The sequence below is a fragment of the Canis lupus genome, chromosome 4 (genome assembly GCF_011100685.1).
Source record: "Canis lupus familiaris isolate Mischka breed German Shepherd chromosome 4, alternate assembly UU_Cfam_GSD_1.0, whole genome shotgun sequence".
Classification (NCBI taxonomy): domain Eukaryota; kingdom Metazoa; phylum Chordata; class Mammalia; order Carnivora; family Canidae; genus Canis; species Canis lupus.
In genome coordinates this window covers 56688397-56708415 of record NC_049225.1, presented here as the reverse complement: position 1 = coordinate 56708415, position 20019 = coordinate 56688397, and the positions used below count along the sequence as shown (strand labels likewise).

The following is a 20019-nucleotide window of genomic DNA, read 5'->3' as shown; positions in this document are numbered from 1 at the left end:
GTGAGAGAATATGACATATATTGTAAATGCTCTGATTGGTTCTGGGTATTTCCTCCCCTAACTTTGAAATTTTCCCTCCCTTTTCTTCTTTCTTTCTTCTTCTTCCTCACATGGACATTGTTGCTTGAATGATGTATATTCATGTAAAGAATTAGATATTTCAAGCCCACAAGGGACTCAAAGGTCCCCATGACCCAACTCCTCATGGAACAGATGGCTAAAGACTAGAACCTGGGCTCCTCACTGCCAGTCCAGTGGCCTTTCCAGCTGGTTAACCATACTGCAAAGCACATCATCTAGTCAATCTAATGATAGACTCTACCAAATGCCTCCCTGAAATTCTCAGTAACTGTTTCCATTAACTTTCCCTTGAGACCAGAATTTTTCTAGGCCCAACTGATGCCTATAGATCAGTTGACTTGAATAACAACTGTATATCAATATTTTGTCAACATTTGATGTTACTATCAAGGAAATAAACCTGATATTTGTATGCAAAGAAAAATGATGTTTTGTGGGTATGACCATTTTATACCAAATGAATCTATGATCTGTGTATTAACCACTAGACTATATGAGTTACATGACTCTAGTGCTATCTTTCAAAATAATAGCCCCTTATATGTGTTTAACACTTGTCCATTTACAAGGCCAGAGTCCAATACTCCTAAAATACATCTACCCTTGGGGAAAGGATGATTTTTAGAAATAACACGTTAGATGAGAGGAATGACTTGTGGCCCTGGGTTATGTGCCTTGGCTAAAGCCCTACTATGTGCCAGGATAAACTCTATGAAAGACTCACAGAAGGGAAGATGTCCCCCTCCCTCAGGTAGCATCCACATACTTGAGACCTATGCACAAGAAAGGATACCTCACAATCTTGGCACTCTAGCCTGACCATCCAGTCAGTACCTGTTCAGTGTCTGAAAGGAGTGTTAGCCCTCATAATACTCTTTCTCAAAGTGAGAGCCACAGAGGCCATATAGATCAGAATCACCCGGGGAACTTCTGAAAAAAATTTTTTCTAGGCTCCACCCCAGACCTGCTGAATCAGAATCTTTAGGTTTAGAGGAGGAACATCTTCATATTAACAATTTCTGCACATGATTCCTGGTGCCCCCTAGAGCTTGTGAACTATTGTCCTTGAAACTGAAATGGTCTCAGAATATATAGGATTTGTTCTGGTCTGTGAAATAACTAGTAGGATATGGCTGGAAAGGACCAGTGTAGCCAGTGAAGTAAACAGCCTAGGCCAAGTCCTAAAGAAGAGAAAGTTCAAAATGAGCTCAAGAGGAAGGGAGGAAAGCAATTTGGCTAGATTTAGAGGCTTTTGAAATGTAAACAGGCTACAGTATTAGGTCTCAAGTTATTAGCTTTATCAGACAATAATTTACATTCTGAGGTCAGTCTTATAATATGACTCATGATCTAGAAATTTCTTAGTGTTGTCCTCTAATAATGAAATCAGATTCCACTGATATTTTGCTCTCCACTTCTAGGCAGTATAAAGATGGCCTTCTTGAAAAATAGATAGGTTCTATAATGTCTTTAGAAGCTAGACAGGATCCCATTTCTTTACTCTTCCCATATAGAAGGAGAATATAATTCAGTAATTAAAAGATTCTGAGCTATTCTGTTCATTCTGTATTTGCAAGATATTTGTACTTTGGAACCTACTGGTACTAATTAGAGCCTCTTATTTTGCAATCACTCATAATTTGTTTCTTCCTGAGCTAATCTCGCTCATGAATGTGTGATCAAGCTACACTCAGCTCTTCATTAGTGTGTGTGCCGACCTCAATTCCAAGCACAGCCAGCACTTAATTCCAGCTTTGTTCCTGTCCCCTGCCAGAGGTCTAAAATTGCTGTGTTTGAGAAGATGTGGACATACATGAAGTCAGCAGAGCCATCAGTTTTTGTGAGGACCACAGAGGAGGGAATGATCCGAGTGAGGAAATCCAAAGGCAAATACGCCTACCTTCTGGAATCTACTATGAATGAGTACATTGAGCAGCGGAAACCCTGTGACACCATGAAGGTGGGAGGTAACTTGGATTCCAAAGGCTATGGCATTGCAACGCCCAAGGGGTCCGCCCTGAGGTAAGTAGCCAAGATTTGCTTCCTTGGTACTCCCTCTCCCCCTCCCTACCTCAGGAATGAAGCTGCTATGTCTGCCACATGGCTCCAGTGCCACAATGCAAGCCCTTTTTGGACACCTGTGGGCCTGGAAGACACCAGTCACCCGAGATCTTCAGCCCTGAGGTTGGAAATTGACCTGGGGGCCTCAGCTTGCTATGACTGTTGCTGCCCATGTGTTCTCCCCCATGCCTCGCCTTACCCCTCCAAGTGTGTTAAACATCAATGAAACTTGCGTTTGTGTTGTGTGAGCTATAACACACCATCCTTTACCAAACATTCCCATATCCAACTAGGCTACGAAGAGAGTTCTCCAGCAACCTGGATTCTATGAGACAAGGTGGTTTGTAATGTTTGTCTGAAAAGAAACATAAACATATTGTCCAAATGAAAAATCAAGTAGTTTGAGTCCTAAATGCTCTGTCTGTGGCAATCAAAATAATACCAAATGAATGGCAGCACCTGTTCTTTGCCAGATACTGATTTTTGGTTTTTTTTCAAAGATTTTGTTTATTCATTTATTCATTTGTTTATAAAATATAAAGAGAGAGAATGCACAATGGGGCAGGGACAGAGGGAGAGAGAGAACCTCAAGCAGACTCTACCCTGAGTGTGAATCCTGACGCAGGGCTCAGTCTCATAACCCTGTGATCATGACCTGAGCTGAAACCAAGAGTTGGACACTTAATGGACTGAGTCACCAGGTGCCCCCCAGATACTGATTTCTGTAGAAAGAAACAGGTAATTCAGTAAAGAAACAAGTTTTGGTAAAGAAGCTTTAGTATTCATTCTAATGAATGAATTAATTTAGATTAATTCATAGATTTAATTCTGGGATTTACTACTGGCTACCTTGACAAGGTAAGGCATATCATCTCGCAAACCTTCGGTTTCTCATCTGTAAAGAGAGGATATTCATCCCAGCCCTTTCTAGGTCCAAGGTGATTGTGAGTCCAAATGGGATAATCTACAGAGAAGGTAATTGAAAACAGCACAGAATGAAGTAATATATGAGATGTTATGTCAATTTACACAGGGATTAAATCATTTTAGAGAAATACAGTGTTCAAGGAAAGGTGAAAAGTGTTTAAAAAGGTTGCAAAAAGATGGAGAGGGGTTCCTAACCCACCTTGATATCCAGGATCACTTCCACCATCACACCTTGCATTCATTTCAGTAACATTGAGCCCTGAGGTTCTAGGCACTAGGCTAAGACCTGGAGCTACAATTTTGAACAAGACACACAATCTCTATCCTTATGGAACTGCATTCTTACAAGAAAGACAGTTATTCAACAGGTGATTATTGGGGGGGGTAATTATTATTTGATGGTTCATGACAACTATGACAGATTCTGTGATCATTGACAAAAGGTGACCTAGAGGACACCTAATTCCAGTAATAAGCAGAACAAAACTCCCACTACAAAACCTAGATATGCAGGATAAAGTTATAATAAATAGCCTTTTAAATGGAAGCTAGGAAATCCCTAGGCCAAAACAAGAAAAGAACATCAAAACCAGAGTGAAATGCATAAACCAACTATTCAGGGACTTCCCTAAGCAGGGTAAAGTCATAAATTATGTGACATGAACAAAAATCAGAAGTACACCCAAAGATTTAAGAGTAATGAAAAACACTTTTAAAAGAAAATTCATTATCATAAGGGACCAGACATATTTAGAAAAATACAAATTAGAATTTAGAGAAGTAATAAAATCTCAATAGAAGGGTTAAACAACAAATTAGTCTAACTGGAGGAGAAAATTATTATACTAGGGGGAAACAATAGAGATAATTCCCCAGAAAATCACACAGAGAGATGAAAAGATAGAAACCATGACAAAGAGGTTAAGAGACCTGAAAGAGAAAACAAAATCCCAGACACATCTTCTGTGAGTCCCAGAGACAAGAGAGGATGGAGTAGAGGCAGTATTTAAAGGGAACATTCCAGTATTTATAGAAAACATTAATACCTAGATTCAAAAGTTACATGTCCTACACAGATGAAAATCAGCAGCTGATTCACTTGAAACTGCAGGACTATAAAGACAAAGAAGATCTCAAACACACCCAGAGATAATAGGGTCTAATCTGGTGTGCAGGATGAGTGGAACATGGTCAAAAGGGCTTTTCCAAGAATACTTTATCTCAAGTTGAGATCTGACAGATTAATAGAAGTTAACAAGGTAAAGTGAGGGGAGGAGTAGAGACGAGCAGTCCAGGCAGAGGGAACAGCATGTGCAAAGACTCTAAGGTTAGGAATCATGCTACAGTTGGTTAACTGAAAGAAGCCAAGTGCTCCTGGACATAGATAATAAAAATGAGAAAGGTTAAGTTGAGATCAGAGAATGAAATAGGGAAGGATTTTGTAGAGGATTTTTGTCCTCATTTGAAAAGTAATGAAATTGGGATCTCTGGGTGACTCAGTGGTTTAGCCTGATCCTGGAGTCCCGGAATCAAGTCCCACATCGGGCTCCCTGCATAGAGCCTGCTATTCCCTCTGCCTGTGTCTCTGGCTCTCTCTCTATGTCTCTCATGAATAAATAAATAAAATCTTTAAAAAAAGAAAAGTAATGGAACTATATTGAAGAATTTTAAGTAATTATCTGAAAATTGGGAAATAAAACTATCTATAGGAGTGCGGAAATAACTGAATGTGCCAAATGAAGGGAAATCAAATGGCCTGGTATTTATCAATTATACATTTTTGCCTGAACAACTTAAAAGATTCTCTGTACAAGTTTAGACAAAGTTCAAAGGGGATGCAGAGAAGAATGCTTGGCAAGGAAGAGACTTTTATCTCAGAAACTTACACAACGCTACCCTAGAAAGGCACCATGTAGAGAATAAGGTCTTACACATCTGGGAACATGAGTGATGCTTCAGTGTTACAATTTACTGAAAGCTTTATGAGTCAAGGATACTATTTGATCTAAATACTTGTATATAAAGTCAAGAAAACAAGGAATAGAGAAGTGACATGATTTGTTCAATCAATAGAGTACTTCTATCACCCCATCCCACATATAGGTGCCTGGAACAAGGTAACAAACTCAGAAATTATTACATCTTTGAGTGACATGAACATAAAGTTCAGGTCATCTGGCACACCAGTGATTTTCCACCAATGGTAGATTGAGTGAATTCTGACTCCTTGCTACACACTATGGTATATACATTATCTCATATAAACTTCATACCTATGAAGTACCATTATTCCCATTTTACAGATGGGAAAACAGAAGCACAAATTTTCGTTACCTGACCAGGTTGACACAACTATAGCCATATTTCAAGCTCAGATAGTCTGATTCCAGATCCCATGCCTGTGACTCACTCTAATGCTTAACTGGGCTTTATGACTGACAGCACCATTAAAAGTAGGAGACTGGACTTATGTCAGGTTCCTAGTACCTATTCTCATGGGTCAAGCATTAGGCAACAACTCAAAAAAGTTAAAAAGCAGACATTTGGAGCCCAGAGCATCCACTCATTATGTGAAGACAAAAGGTGAGAGTAGATGGTCATTTTAATGCACGAAGTACCACTTCTTTGTATACTAACACTGCTTTAATAGGTTTTGCATGCCTGAAGATTTCTTTGGGGATAATTGTTGAAAATAATTCAACTCTGTAATAAAGAAAACCCTAACTCTGTCATTTACATCTCTGTAAGACATAAAAAGCTATTTAATGATTTTGAGAAAGCCAAGAGAAAGGGAAAGAGAAATGAAAAGGAACATATTCCAAATATAGATTACCAATGGTGGATATGTAAGTCAAGAATACCCAACTGATGGTCACATGCACTCAGCTCTCTCCCAGTGCTCCATTCTCTCCAGTGGCAACTATTAAGGTGGCCAGGAGGTTTTCTGACTCAAAACCAGAAAAGTAATGTTCCTCCTAATAGGACCATGAGTTTCTGACCCAGGAAAATCCCTCTTCCCTCTATGGGATTCTCTGTCACATCTCTGCATTAAAACAAATCATTCTAGCGACCAATAGTATAGAGATTCCATGAAACATAGAATTGCAAAATGGTTACAGAAAACATGAGCGCGCGCGCACACACACACACACACACACACACACACACTCCAGCCAGGGTTCCATCACACCTCAGCCTCACATGCCCCAAAGGGTGCCATTTCCTCAAAGCACGGTCAAATACCAACGAGTCATGACAGCCCAAATGCCACACAGACCTATGTGCCTGCTCTAGCAGTCTTAGATCCACTGAATTGATCCCAGAAAAGCATTCTGCATGACAGAGGTGGAAAGTGGAGAAACAGTAAGGGGAAGTACCTATTTACTATTTCCTCTGGTCCCTTTTAAAAGGAGCTTATATGTGCTAAAGATAATATGGCAGAAGAAATCAATTTTAATTCAAATTATTTAGAATTATAGCAAAGACTTTTGAAAACATGGTTTAGCCATTCACAAAGCTGTGAGCTCTGTGTAAGTCTTTACAGAAAGCTGGGTCAGCACACTACAGGCATTATCACAGACTTCCCTTCTGCCCTGTAAGAGTAGGGCTTCTGCAGCCCTCATAGGCAGAGGCGCTCCAGGTTCAGTGCCTGTGCCTACATCAAAAAGGGCTCCCTGGCAGCTTTTTCCCATCACTTTCTCTCCATAAAGCCAGATCTTACCATACCTACAGGGCATTTAACCACTTCCAGCCTTCCTGGAAAAAGCTCCAAGTTCCTCCAAGTCAGATCACCCAGCTCTGCCTCAGAAGGTCAGAGAACTGGTATCTAAGGTCCAACTATTCCTCTAAAACTTGCCAAGTCTACTTGGCAAAAGCCAGGCCATGGTGGTCCCTATGGATTGTTAAAAGGCTGTGTTAGTGACAGAGTGGTGTTTTTGTCTCTTCTGCTCTGGAAACAAATACTCTGATGAAACGAAATAGTTCAATGCTTGATTTTCCATTTGGACAGGTGGTGTTTCTTTGAAACAGATGCTATTTGTTGGCTGTCACTGCATGTTTGGGGTTGGGCAAGGGGCTGGATTGTGTTTCCAAAGCCCTAAGGTTATGGATAAAGACCTGCTCAGCCAATGTCAGTCACTAGGGAAAGGCAATTGATAAATCAACTAATTATGATCTATTGGGCCCTTTTATTGTCAACTAAATGTACTTGCTGGTCCAAACTGAAGTTTCCTTTCTTTATTATGATGAACACTCCCTTCAGTTAGAGACGACGTGTTCAAATTTCCTCAGTAAGAGGGCATGACCAATGTTTTACCAACTCAAGAAGGAAGCCACACCAGATTGGCCTACGTTAAAATCTCAACTAATGATTATCCTTCACAAGCCATTTACCAGGAATTTGATGGATTTGCTGAGTTATACCCTAATCAGGACATTGGTCAAATTCTGGTCTTTAACTGCGACCATGGTTACTCTGTAGTCTTTTCTAGCCTCTGTGATCATGACATGTTTGTCTTCTGTCACGTGTCTTGTCCGTGCCAGATGTCCGGGCCAGGGGGATGGGAGCTCCCTTCTATAGCTTAGTGGATGATGGATGGGTCTGAGACTCAGTGCTGTGCCTTCCATTCAGCTCCACAGATTCCTTTCTGAATATTTCCTCCACACAAGGCCCTATGCACATGCTTCAGGAAGTAGCAGTGAGAGAGATACAGCCCCAGCCTGTAAATTATGCATAACCAAGTATAGTTCATGAGCAAAATTACACAGATGCCTATCATTCTACCTAGTGCCATAAGAGTCAGTAGCACCCAAAAGGAGGAGAGTCAACATTTGAATGGAAGGATTTGCAAAGGTTTTGTGGCAAAAGTAACATTTGACATAGGACATGAAGAAATTGTGATAGGTGAGAAGTGGGGAGTGGGTGCTCCAGGTGGAGGCAACAAAATGAGCAGAGGTAAGAAAACATAGGTCTTGTTTTCAGGAACAACAAAGGCTTTGCTTTAACCAAAGAATGCATTAATAAGTAGGAGCAATTCATTGTGGTCATACTGGGAAGGATTTCAAATGTCTCTATTTTTATTCGATGTCAGTAGGGACCATTAAAGGCCATTGATGTGGAGGTATCGTGGAGCAAACAGGCTCCCCAAAATTATCCTGGCAGTCATTTGTAATGTGAATCAGAGAGGAGGATTACAAGCAGAGAAGTCATTTAGAAATCTGTTGCCATCATTCTGATAGGAGGAAATGAATGTGGTCATGGGTCATAATGGGATGGGGACAGATGGAAGACATAGTGGGCTCTATGTTCTTCACCAGGCATCACCTCTACTTGAAGGCTTGGTAGTTTGGAAAGAAGTCTGTTATGTGAACTTTCTGAGACTTCTGTGCTCTTTAAGGCCTGATCAGGTACAAACTGATTATGACAAGGACAGAAAGTGGGCATATATGGGGCTTACCTCCCAAACAGACTTCTTGCCACCTCCTCAGTTTAACCTCTGGGGTGCCTTAAAGGTTCAGAAAGGCATTGCTGGGAGAGCTGCAGCAAAAATGGTGGAGGCTCCCCATTACGGTTCTTTGAACCTGTTGCGCTGACTCTATCTTGCCTACATCTGGTGTTTTTGTTGTTGTTGCTTCTAGTTGTGGTTTTTTGGTGGTGTTGGTTTTTTTGTTTTGTTTGTTTGTTTTTTTTTTAAGTAGGCTCCATACTCAGCCTACTGGACCCTGATGAAGGCCTGAGCTGAGATCAAGAGTCAGATGTCCAACCACCTGAGCCACCCAGGCACCCCAGTGGTTTTGTAATCAGACATAAGTTCACAATTGCTCATCAACATTTTAGTCATACTGGTATTCTGACTGAATATATTTTTCTCCCTTCACACAACCTTATTCTGGGAAATATCTACTAAGAACTGCTTGTCTGTATTGGCATATGGCTGAAGGAGAGAGGTTAAGGCCATGACTCAGGAAGAAATATCACAAGGTTTTGTGGAGAGTATTCTTTCTTCCAGGGATTGAGAGTCTCCTAGTTGTCCACCTTCTTGCTGGGACCTCATGACATAATTGCATCTTCAAGTTGGTTCAGTGGGCCTTTCTTGAACACCCTTTTTTTTCTTTTCCTAATACTGTTCTGAGCGGTACAGTGGCCATCAAGAGAGCTCTCTTTTAGAGAATCACAGTGACCCAGAATGTAATTGGGAAACAAATAAGCAAGTGTTATTTTGTGCAGTGTTGATTCTGTTGCTCTAAAGAACCATTCCACAACTTCAGTTTGTGTCAAATTATTTAAGGAAGCTGCTTAAAAATGCTCCTTTCTAGACTCTCATTTTTGACATTTCTGATTCAGCAGGTCCAGGGTGGGATCCAGGAATGTGCAATTTTAACAAGTCCCCCAGGGAATTTGTTATAGGTAGATAGCAGTTCATTTTGAGAAACAGGGCTAGAGGTCAGGGAAGAGAGATGGACAAGGTCTGAGGAGACAGCAGCTTAGAAAGAGAAGGAAGATTAATATGATGGGAGCATGACAGGGAAACTGCACTCTATAGCGTCCAAATCATGATCCTTAGTCAAGCAACTTTCATTTAGGTTCGAGGGCCATTACTTTACCTGCATGTTGACCTCACTTGGTAAGTCATTATAACTTTTTGAGCCTCTGTTTTCTTTTCTGTAAAAATGGAATAATAGTAATTCATTGTAGTTGCTCTGAGTTTTGATGAAATAGCACAAAGTACTTGTCACAGAGGGTACTCATTAAAGGTTAATTCTCTACCTTCCCCTCTTTCCATTATACCTACCAAAAAGTCACTTTTGAACCAGATAACTTATTTTTTCCTTCTTTGTGAAAAACACTGTGTTCATCAGAAATGCTCATGAACACCAGCCTCTAACCCTAGCACTAGCTGCATTAGAAATAAAATGTGTCTCTCTGAGAACAATTTGTGGTCCTCCCCCACAGAGAACACACTAAAAAAAATAAAACCCTGATATTTTTCTCCCTCCTTCCCACCCTCCTCCCATAGTATAGTACTGTGCAGGGCCTGCTGCTGAGAATAAATACAGTATGTCCCAGGGAAATGACAGGCCCTTTCAATTGGTCCTTGCCTCCTGATGGGTAGCCAGGAATGCTTGTTGTCATGGTAACCCCATGAACTCTATGACCCAGGTCGGGCCTGATCAGAGACAAAGCTCTCTGAGCAGAGAGGCTGGATTTGCCTCTATCTTCAGAAGAGCTGGAGAGAAAGGAAGAGAGGGAGGGAACGGAGGGAACGGTGGATGAAAAGGGAGGGAGGGACAAAGAGAAAGAGAGAGGCAGAAAGAGAAAGTGTGTGTGTGTGTGTGTGTGTGTGTGTGTGTGTGTTTGAACAGAGATTGGAGGTCTGCCAAAGGAGCACTGCATCAATACGGAAGCTTCTCAGGTCAGGACACGTGGGATGGATTATAGAGCGAACCGAGAAATCCTCCTAGGAGACTGGCACAGCAGCCCCGTGTGAAAGTCCAGGCATGGGGGTGACAAGGGCTTGATTTAGCATTTAGTGGTGATGATAAGACCTATTGTTAACATTTATCAAGCACTGACTCATCCCAGGAGCCTCTACAAAAAATTTGATGAGCATTAGCTTATGTAATCCTAACAACCCTGTGATGGTAGTATTGTGTTCACCTTGATCGTATAGTTCAGGAAACTGAGGCATAGAAAGGTTATGGAACTGGCTCGGGATTATACCTGGCATGGAAATTGGAGAGCTGGATTTTCAACCCAGGCAGCCTGGTTTCAGGACCTCTTCTCAGCCATTAGGCAAAACATGGATATAAGGATGGAAATTGTGAGGAAGAAATGATTATTCAGAGAATAAAGATCATTTACTGCCCCTCTCCAAACAGACACATGTACAATTGCATTTAGTCCTGCCCAAGCAATAGTGAGTCAGAAAGCTGCAGCCCCACGAAGGGAAGTGGTTCACTGCCACTCTGCCTGAATTCTCTCCAGAGCCCTGGCCTCTGTTCTGCAACCTTTGCATGGCGAGGGGAGGGGGGCGGGTCACATGTTTCTCTCCCTAGGATCAGGGCTGTATCACCTGTTGATGTCATTGCCCCATACCTAGAAATGGAAAAGGGCACATCCAGTACAAATTAAGGTTTCCTGCTGACCCATGGTAGACTGAACCAAAACTACCTCCAAAGACTTTCATGCTTCTCAAAACTCTATAGTGCTTTTGACTCCTTTCAACAATGAAAAGCTGACCATTTTAGACTGATTGCGCTATATGCATAAAGAGGGAGGACACTTCCTTCTTTCCACACCTAATGCGCTCACATGCATTCAGTGCCCTAGGGATGTTCAGGCATGAGCTTTCCCCCTGCCTTTGGACTTAGTTATTATCATTTCCCTTTCACAAGTCAGGAAGCTAAGATTCAGAGAGGTGACACTCTGCCCAGGTTCTTACCCTAACTTATGGGATGCAGCCAAAGTACAGACCCTGAGTCCTGAACCCCACTTCTTTCCACATCCCCGCCTCTGTGCTGATGGAGGCACCCCTCACTGCCTTTGCCAGCTTCTAGGGTGGCATCCTTAAAATATGAGGGGAAGTGAGACAACAGGTGGCCCCCACAGCCAGAGCACTCCCATCCAGAAGCACCAGGCGAGGCTGGAGACCCACGGTGCAGTTCTATTGTGGAGGATTGTGGTAAAATCACAAAGGCAAATGTATACTTACCCCTGTTACAGCTCCGTTTTTATCATGCCTGCTTGAGAAGCTCATAAACAGCAGAGCAACACATTAAGGAGAGAAAGAGGAGGAAAGTGTACAAGGTGGCAAGGTGGCAAGGTGGGATCTGGATAGATGGACAACCTGGGAAATGAATGGCCTTTAAGACAGCAAGAACACTGGCCCAGCATGGGCTGTGATTTGCCTGGCGAAGCACTGCATTCTCCTGCTGATACACAAATTGTATGTTGCTTTCTTTTTAAGAGGCTGTTGCTGTCAAAAATAGTATCTTTTTTTCCCTCTTTCTCCCTCTCATCAGCAACTTTCTTTCAGACTTGCCCACTGCTCCTTTCTAAGAAGGCAGCTGCTGTTGTACAAAGGCAGACCAAGAGGGAGAAGGGCTGGGGACCTGTCCTAGCCCTGACAGTTAGGGCTTGTGGGTGTGGGAAGCGAATGTGCTTTAGCATTGTTCAGACTCATTCAGACCTGGCCTCCCACATCCACAGCCTGTGTGATCTTCGCTATGTAGCAAACAGCTGTGCGGGCCATCAGTTGATTGTTAGGGCCCTGAAGTCAGGACTAAGAACGAATCCCAGGAGTGCCAGTTAATGACAGGAGTTTCTCAGACAAGTTACTTCACCTTCCTAATCCTCAGTTTCCCCCAAATACAACTGGAGGTAACACTAGCATTCATCTTGGTGGTTGTTAAATAATTAAATGAGATAATAGAAGGTGCTTAGCATGGTGCCTGGCACATACTCAGGTGTCTAAGAAAGGTTAACTCTCATTACTTAATCTCTCAGAGGCTTAGATTTCTCATCTTCCAAATGGGAATCCTGCTATTAGCTTTGCAGAATTGTCTTGGAAATAAATGAAATCACTTATAAAGAGCTCATGGTACATTAAAAGTCTTGTATATTAATCCCCTTTCCTCTCCGACTTCTCCTTTCCTTTCTGTTTCCCCTCGACACTCATCATCTATTCTGTTAGTTTGGGGATCTAACTCAAATAAGTGGTGATTGCTTTCTCTGGGCCAGACCACTCTCAGCTTCTTTTCATTGTAATGAATGAAATTTCATGATATCAAGAGACAGAGATATCCAAACGTACAGTTTTATTCTCTTTTCCACTCAGGGCCCCCAAAGTTCAGCTAATAGCCATCTTGCTTCCATCCATATGCTCTGGTAGAAAGCTTTTGAGCAGAGCCTGGTTTCTAAGGCTTTGAGGTTTCTGGTCTCTGAGGGCAGGCCGAAAGGAAGGGGAAGGGGTGGCCCTGAGTTGAGCCCCTGTGCAGAAATTCTGGGCCATTTGTTTTAGTAACATTTATGAATCACCCCATGTGCTGAGATCATGGCTTGGTAATCACATCTAATCAGCCTCTTCCTCAGGGAGGAAAGGGGCAAAGGCCCACTCAAACCCCTAACAGAGAAGCCAACTTCCTCCTAATGAGATAGAGGTAGTAACCCAGGAGAGTCTCCAAACAAAAGAGAGTCAGGCAGGCATATTTGCATATATTATTCATGCCTCCTCAGAACACAAATCTAGCAGAAAAAGAGCATAATGACCTCTTAATCATATTCTCCATTACAATGGGAATTAAATTTATTCCTTCGGAGAAATGTTAAAAAAAAAAAAAATTCCATAGCACTATTCAAGCCAGACTCCTTGTGGCCCACAAACACCACAATTTTTCCCCACCCTGCGGTCTTATTGCTTCTTTCTAGCTTTATTTCAAAGTACAGTTCAGTGAAGCAAGGACCAAGGGTCCCACCAAACCTAGAACACTTAGCATGTAGACACCTCCTATTGATTGTTTGTCACACTGACTGATTCCTACCCAGCCAACTTCCAGGTGTATGGTGACTTTCTGAGCATGTTATAAAATCAGTTGATATGTCTGATCTTGTAGATTCATGAGAACCAGGAAATATTAGTCCTACTGTATAACTATATAACATAAATTAAGCCAAGCAACTCTTAATTCATGAGTCTCTTTGGCCATCCTGTTGCACATCCTAAAGATAGCCCATGAAAGTACATGATTACAATCATACAATTTAATTCTACCAACATTTGAAGCACACTGTACAAGCACTAAAATAAGTCCTCTTAAGGAAAGCAAACTGATTATGACATTGGCACACCCCCCCCCCAAGATTGGCTGTCCAATGTAGAGGCTGCAACCAAAAATGCCCCCAAGGGCTAGGTAAAGAAAATGAGGGAAATGGATTTGGGGTAAACTCTTATGTGATTTCCTTATTTTTAATAGAGCCATGAGTATAGTCAATACTTCTGGACTCTAACAAACAAAATCACAGTGCAAGCACTATGATAAATAATAATTACAGTTAATATTTGTTGAGCACTTGCTATATATAGCAAGTACTCTCTCAGTCCTCATGCATTCTCTAATTCATGTAATCCTCATAAGAACTCAATGAAGTAGGTACTACTAAGAATCTCATTTTAGAGATAATAAATTAGTGGCACAGAAAAATTAAATTATCGAAGTCACACAGCTAGTGAGTGGTAAAGCCAGAACCCAGGCAGTCCAGCTTCAGAGTCTATGCTCTTATCCACTATGCTACCTTTTAAGTGGAAAACTAATAGTTTCTGAGTGATCACAGAAAATGATGAGGGCTTAGTGAACAAAAGATTATATGCCAATCTAGAGAAACTGCTCCACTCAATTCTGATTTAACATACAACTGTGTCAGAATGTTGCCAGATCTGGTTTTTCAAAGAAACTAGAAATCTAAATTTTTGTGTGAACTATTCAAAATTTTGAGTGTTGGTCACAGTTAAGAAAGAAATAAAGAAGGCACATCCTAGCAACAACACAAAAAAGAGAGGAAATACCATGAAGGTGATAGATGAGTGATAGATTGATAGATTTATCGATCAATATAGATAAATGAACAAGGCACAGTGGAAAAACATGCAGGGAGGGGTTCATGTCTTGCCCTTCAGGTGGGAGTTCTAGGAAGACCCCCAAGAGAAAGCAGCCATCTCCGAACAGGGCCTTAAGCCAGTGGGAAGAATATCTACAAGCAAGATAGGGAGAAAGATATTTCAGATAAAAGACCCAGCAAGCAAAAAAAAAAAAAAAAAAAGACCCAGCAAGCACAGTACAATAATGAAGGGGAGAGTAATTCATGCATTCTTTATCTATCTTTGTATTGTTGTTTGCAGCAGAGAATCATTTCCTCAAACGATATCTTTTATGGAATCCCACTATAGAAGACAAATGGATTGGGGTGAGGGGAAGCTGCTGAAACAGAGGCTGGAGATGGTAGCAGAAAAGGGAAGGAAGGAGAGAGCTAGAGACAGATTCGGGCCCAGGGTGGGAGACCTGGGAGATCACAATGTTCCTCTCTCCCTCAGGAACCATTCTCCATCACGGAAAGAAACAATTCTCCAACATGACAACCCTGCGTGTGTTAAAGTCCACAAGAAAATAATGGTCCTGCCAGCCTGCCCAGCATTCTGCTTTCATTGACGTTGATCTTTTGGTGGCCAGTCCTTAGAATTGGCCCAGCTTCCCTTCCTTTCATTAAACCAGAGGTAGCTGAGATGAGACCACTGAGCTGGCTCTTGCCCTGAATGGTGTTCCCACCCCCTCTGTTAATTGTAGGGAGGCCTTCATTCATTCCCTCTGTTATCTTTTGTCAAGCATCTCTGGAGTGTCTGACACAGACCCTGTGGTGCTGCTGGCAAATGGTTCTGCATTACAGGACCAGATGTGGTTTACTCTGAGCTGCAAATGAACTGTTGACATCTGCTTCTCACAATGTGGGGAGGGCTAGGGATCAAACATGCCTCCAAAATGCTTTCTGTCTGTATCATCTCTGCTGAAGGGGACAGACTTCAGGTTTCCATCCAGGCCTTTGCACTATACCAGGTGATGGTAGCCACAGGACCCTAAAGAAAATTATAGGGCCAGAAATATATATCACACATGTAAAACTAGTATGCAACTTCTGAGGGTCCAGGTAACTTACCCTGTGATACAACATATATTTCAGAAACTTAAAACTCCTTTATTCAAAAAACATATATCAAAAAGCTACTGTGTTAGCTATTGTGCTAGGTGCAGAGTCCCTACCATTAGAGAACCCTCAGTCTGGTTGGGAAAGCCAGCTATGGATATGGAATGATGAGTTGCCTGTTCTAGAGTGTACAAGTACAGTAGGACAGAAAGGAAGGCCTGATCCATTCTGTAAGACCCAGGAGGATTTACAGAGAACAACATATGCTAGAGGCTTGTGTGATGAATAGGTTCTACAAAGTGGCAAAGTATATCAGATAGAGCATGTGTCCAAACAGACGTGTGGCTTTAATGGCACTTCCAATTCAGCCACTTGTTCTCAAGTAATCTCAAAACACTTTAGCATCTGTCCCCTCATTTGACCCTCACAATACAGTTGGAGCCGGAGCTTATGATTATTCCCATTTTACAGGGAAGACTGGGGTACAGGTATAGTAACCAACAATCCTAGTTTTCCCAGGGTTGAGAGGGTTCCTAGGATGTGGAGCTTTTAATGCTAAAACCAGGGAAGTAAAAATAAATAAATAAATAAATAAATAAATAAATAAATAAATAAATAAATAAATAAATAAAACCAGGGAAGTCCCTAGGCAAATTGGAACCAGTTGGTCACCAAAGGTACAGTTATAGGACTTGACATATAACTTGACCAGAGATTAGTGAGAGACTCAGATCAGACTTGGATTCTTTCCTCCACCTCAGAGTGGAGATAAAGAGAGTGTTCTATGTAATTTTTTTCTTTTTTTTTAAACCAATTCCTTTGTGTTATTTTGTAGGGTCAGAAACCAAAGACAAAATTTCTTTTAGCTGAATCAAAGGCTGACCAACATTCCTTCTCCTGAGATCCTACAACTGTCTGTTCCTTGAGTATACTGCAGAGGAGAAAACTACCTACAGTGGTCACAGGTGAAGGGAACTTTGGCCTTATTTGTGTTTCCTAATATAACCTTGAGATATCTGCATTTTAACTGAGGCTCCTGACATTACTCTCTATTTCCATCTGCTTGGTTGGAGATAACCTCTCCCACATTACCCACCACTCCAAGCTACTGGGCCAGCAGCATCTTCTGGGCTCTTAGCTTTCTGCTCCATCCATGATAGTGTTTACCTTATATGGTCCACACTGACAATGTCAGAGTCTGGACTATTAAAACAGAAGGGGTCTTTGAAATCATTGTCCAAAAGGGAGGTGATTAAAAGAGTGCTTTCTAGGATCTGACTCCACAAATGCCCAGACCTATCCTAGGCTCAACCACTCTTCCCTTAGGAAGGCAAGCCAACAAGCACTGGTCTTTGCTGAGGCTCTGGCTCCCACTCCAAACAAAATCACCCTGGTTTGGCCTCAGTAAAGCAGAAACACCAATGAAAGAAGGCCCTCGGCATATGTGATTTACTCATCCTCCGAGGCCTGTATAGAAGAGGTTGCAGCAGGGCTTTAGAGAAAGACATAAGGGAAGAATAGAAGTGGCTGGACCTTCTTCACAGAGGAAGAACCCTGGGCTTCAGAACCCTCCAGCTCCATGAAAGGAACAGTTAGAATGACCATGCTCACTTGTACACTGACCTTTAATCCAGTGCAAGGAAATTCCCACCCTTCGTGGTCCCCCTAATGCCTTTAAATAGCTGCTCATCAATAGCTGCCCTCCCTCTTCTTGAGGACAGTTACAGAGCTCCTTAAAATCTCTTCCCCTAGAAGCCCAGTGGATCTCAGCCTAGATACATCATGGACCAATATAGAGACAAAAAATAAAATGGTGGTAGGGACACATGACAATGATTTATCTTGCCAAGAAATCTTGATATCTTAAGACAAAAAATGACCACCTCTTATCAGCATAATATAATAAGAGAAGAAATGTATTAACACTACAAAAGAAGGAAGAAATTAATCAATTGCACATGAAGGACTGTCTTAAATGGAAAAGTTCAGCTTTCTAAAAACTCACTATACAATCCTTATCTATCCTCATTTTCCCATTGACAAGTGAAAGCTTCATCACATATTGGCCTGGCTCTTTGGAGCCAACATTTTGGGACCACTGACTGAATCCTAACTTTTTACCCAGCACCTGAATTCCCTCCATGTTCTTTCCTGACCAATAGTTATCCCATCTATTGCCTCCATTATCCCTGGATTCAGGGTTAAAACTTTCAATATTGTCCTTTTCTCTCATATGAGTTATACACTGGTTAATTAATTAATACATATTTACTTGGGACTGACTGCACAGTATAGATGGGCTGCTAGTTGAGTCCTCTCCCTGCTTACACACCTCCCCTGTCTCTCTTGCCTGCAGGTAAAGTGCTGACTTCTTGGCATAGCATTCCAGAATAATTAGGAATTGGACTCAGTCCAACCTCATGTCCCAGAAGTCCTGGGCCTGTGCTTCCTAGCTCTACTTCCTGATTCCACTCTTCCATTTTCACAGAGCACCCCCTGAAGATTTTCAAACTCCTACACACTATCAGATGTAAACTCTCCCATTTTCTGGTGCTTCCATAATTCTTTATTTTAAAATCAGATATAGTCTTCTATCAACTATTAAGAAGCTTTTCTGCCTCCCACATAAGACTGTACATTCCTTGAAAGATGAAGTTTATAACTTTCTCAGCTCTTTATTTCTACTAAGTATCTAGAATGGTATTTGACACTTAATTGGCTCTCATAAATATTTGGAGAGTTGACTTGAAGACATCAACTCTTTACACCAAAGGCTTTATAATCAAGTGAAAGACTAAGGCTATTATACCTGAAACTGTAGTAGGCAAGGCAACAAATTGACTGCTAGGTTCCAGGGAAGTTCAAATGAAAGGTCAATAAGAAATCAAGTATTGATGGAAAAATTCAAGGAAAACATGGGTAGCATTGCAGGGCAACCAGTGTTAGGAGAGAAGCTAAGGAGAACAGCAAGCTGCAAGCGTATAGAAGCAGGAAGAAAAACACTGTTTGAAGGGGAACAGGATGCCTAGCAGCCTAGTTTGATTAGAACTGAAGCTTCCTTTGAGGGAGGAGAGGATAGCATATCACTACAGGCTGGGTATAAGTTCCAAGGGCTGTTTCATCCCATACTCCTCAGATGCTTGAATTCAAAGTTTTGAAAGAGAGACGGTTGCTTCAAAACTGAAGCCCAGAATTCAGTCTTTAGCCTTTCATAAGCTGAGGCCCAATTAAAATCATCTGAAATATCTCCCTTGACTGCTTTTTTTCCCAAACTTCAATTTCCCTATAAGTATATGATAATCGAACTTCTTCACAGTGCAAGTTTGAATACATTGAATTTTAATGAGTACAAAGTCATCCTGGAGACTACCTTTCTATGGTTCCAACTCCTCCCTACTCAATATTTCCAAAGATAATTCATTGATTCAGATACTCCTCTGGACCCATGAGCTCCTATGGCTGAAAGTCAGGGCTCAGGTAGTTGAGGGTCTGCCAGAACCAGAATAGCTTCAGGCAACTGTCCTTCTAGCATCATCATTTTGATCTCCTACGAAAGAAAAGGAAGGAAGGAAGGAAGGAAGGAAGGAAGGAAGGAAGGAAGGAAGGAAGGAAGGAAGGAAGGAAGGAAGGAAAATTTTTGGCCTCTTCCTTACAGTCAAGTGGTAAATTAGCATCTTATTAAATTGGGCTATAATGAGGTTTTTCTCATTTGTGGCTTTGTTCTCCTGTGGGCTTAGAGAATGGAAATCCTTCAGTGTTACAACAGTGTGCAAAGTAAAAGAAGGACTGAGGGAGTATGGGGAGAAAGGCCTAAAGAAGTTTTCTTGGACTTACCAATACATACAGCACCTAATCTGGGTCAAGCTGGAAAACAATGGTTATGTGTGTAGACTTCAGTCAGACAGAGTTGAATTAGAACCTTAGGCTAATTATGTATTTGTCTGTGGAATGGAAATAGTAATAATGTGATGACTAAATAGAAGTGTGAAGGTTAAATGAAATAAAGCATGTAAAGTGTTAATGCCTGGCCCATAAGAAGCTATCAAAAAAATAAATGTTAACTACAACTATTATCCTATGACTCTGTGCGCTTTCCTTGCACATTTTCTGGTCCCTTACTGTTATGTTGCATATAGATGAGTTTACCAAATAGGCGAGTTAGAGACACCTAGGTTATTATTTGTACTTAGATTTCTTTCATCCATCCATTCATTCATTCATTCATTTACTCACCCTACCCCCAAAAAAGGTATTTCTCA

General features: G+C 41.5%; 1 protein-coding gene across 6 annotated transcripts in view; it reads left to right on the top strand.

Annotated features, from left to right (window-relative positions):
- GRIA1 (glutamate ionotropic receptor AMPA type subunit 1) overlaps positions 1-20019 on the top strand; it is a 355704-nt gene that overhangs the window by 261216 nt on the left and 74469 nt on the right. For 5 of the 6 annotated variants that reach the window (XM_038534966.1, XM_038534963.1, XM_038534961.1 and 2 more), the window contains one exon: positions 1856-2103. In XM_038534966.1, coding sequence (XP_038390894.1) covers positions 1856-2103 — 248 coding nt within the window. Of the gene's footprint in view, positions 1-1855; positions 2104-16595; positions 19834-20019 lie in introns of those variants that run through there. The other variant, XM_038534965.1, reaches the window with a different exon arrangement.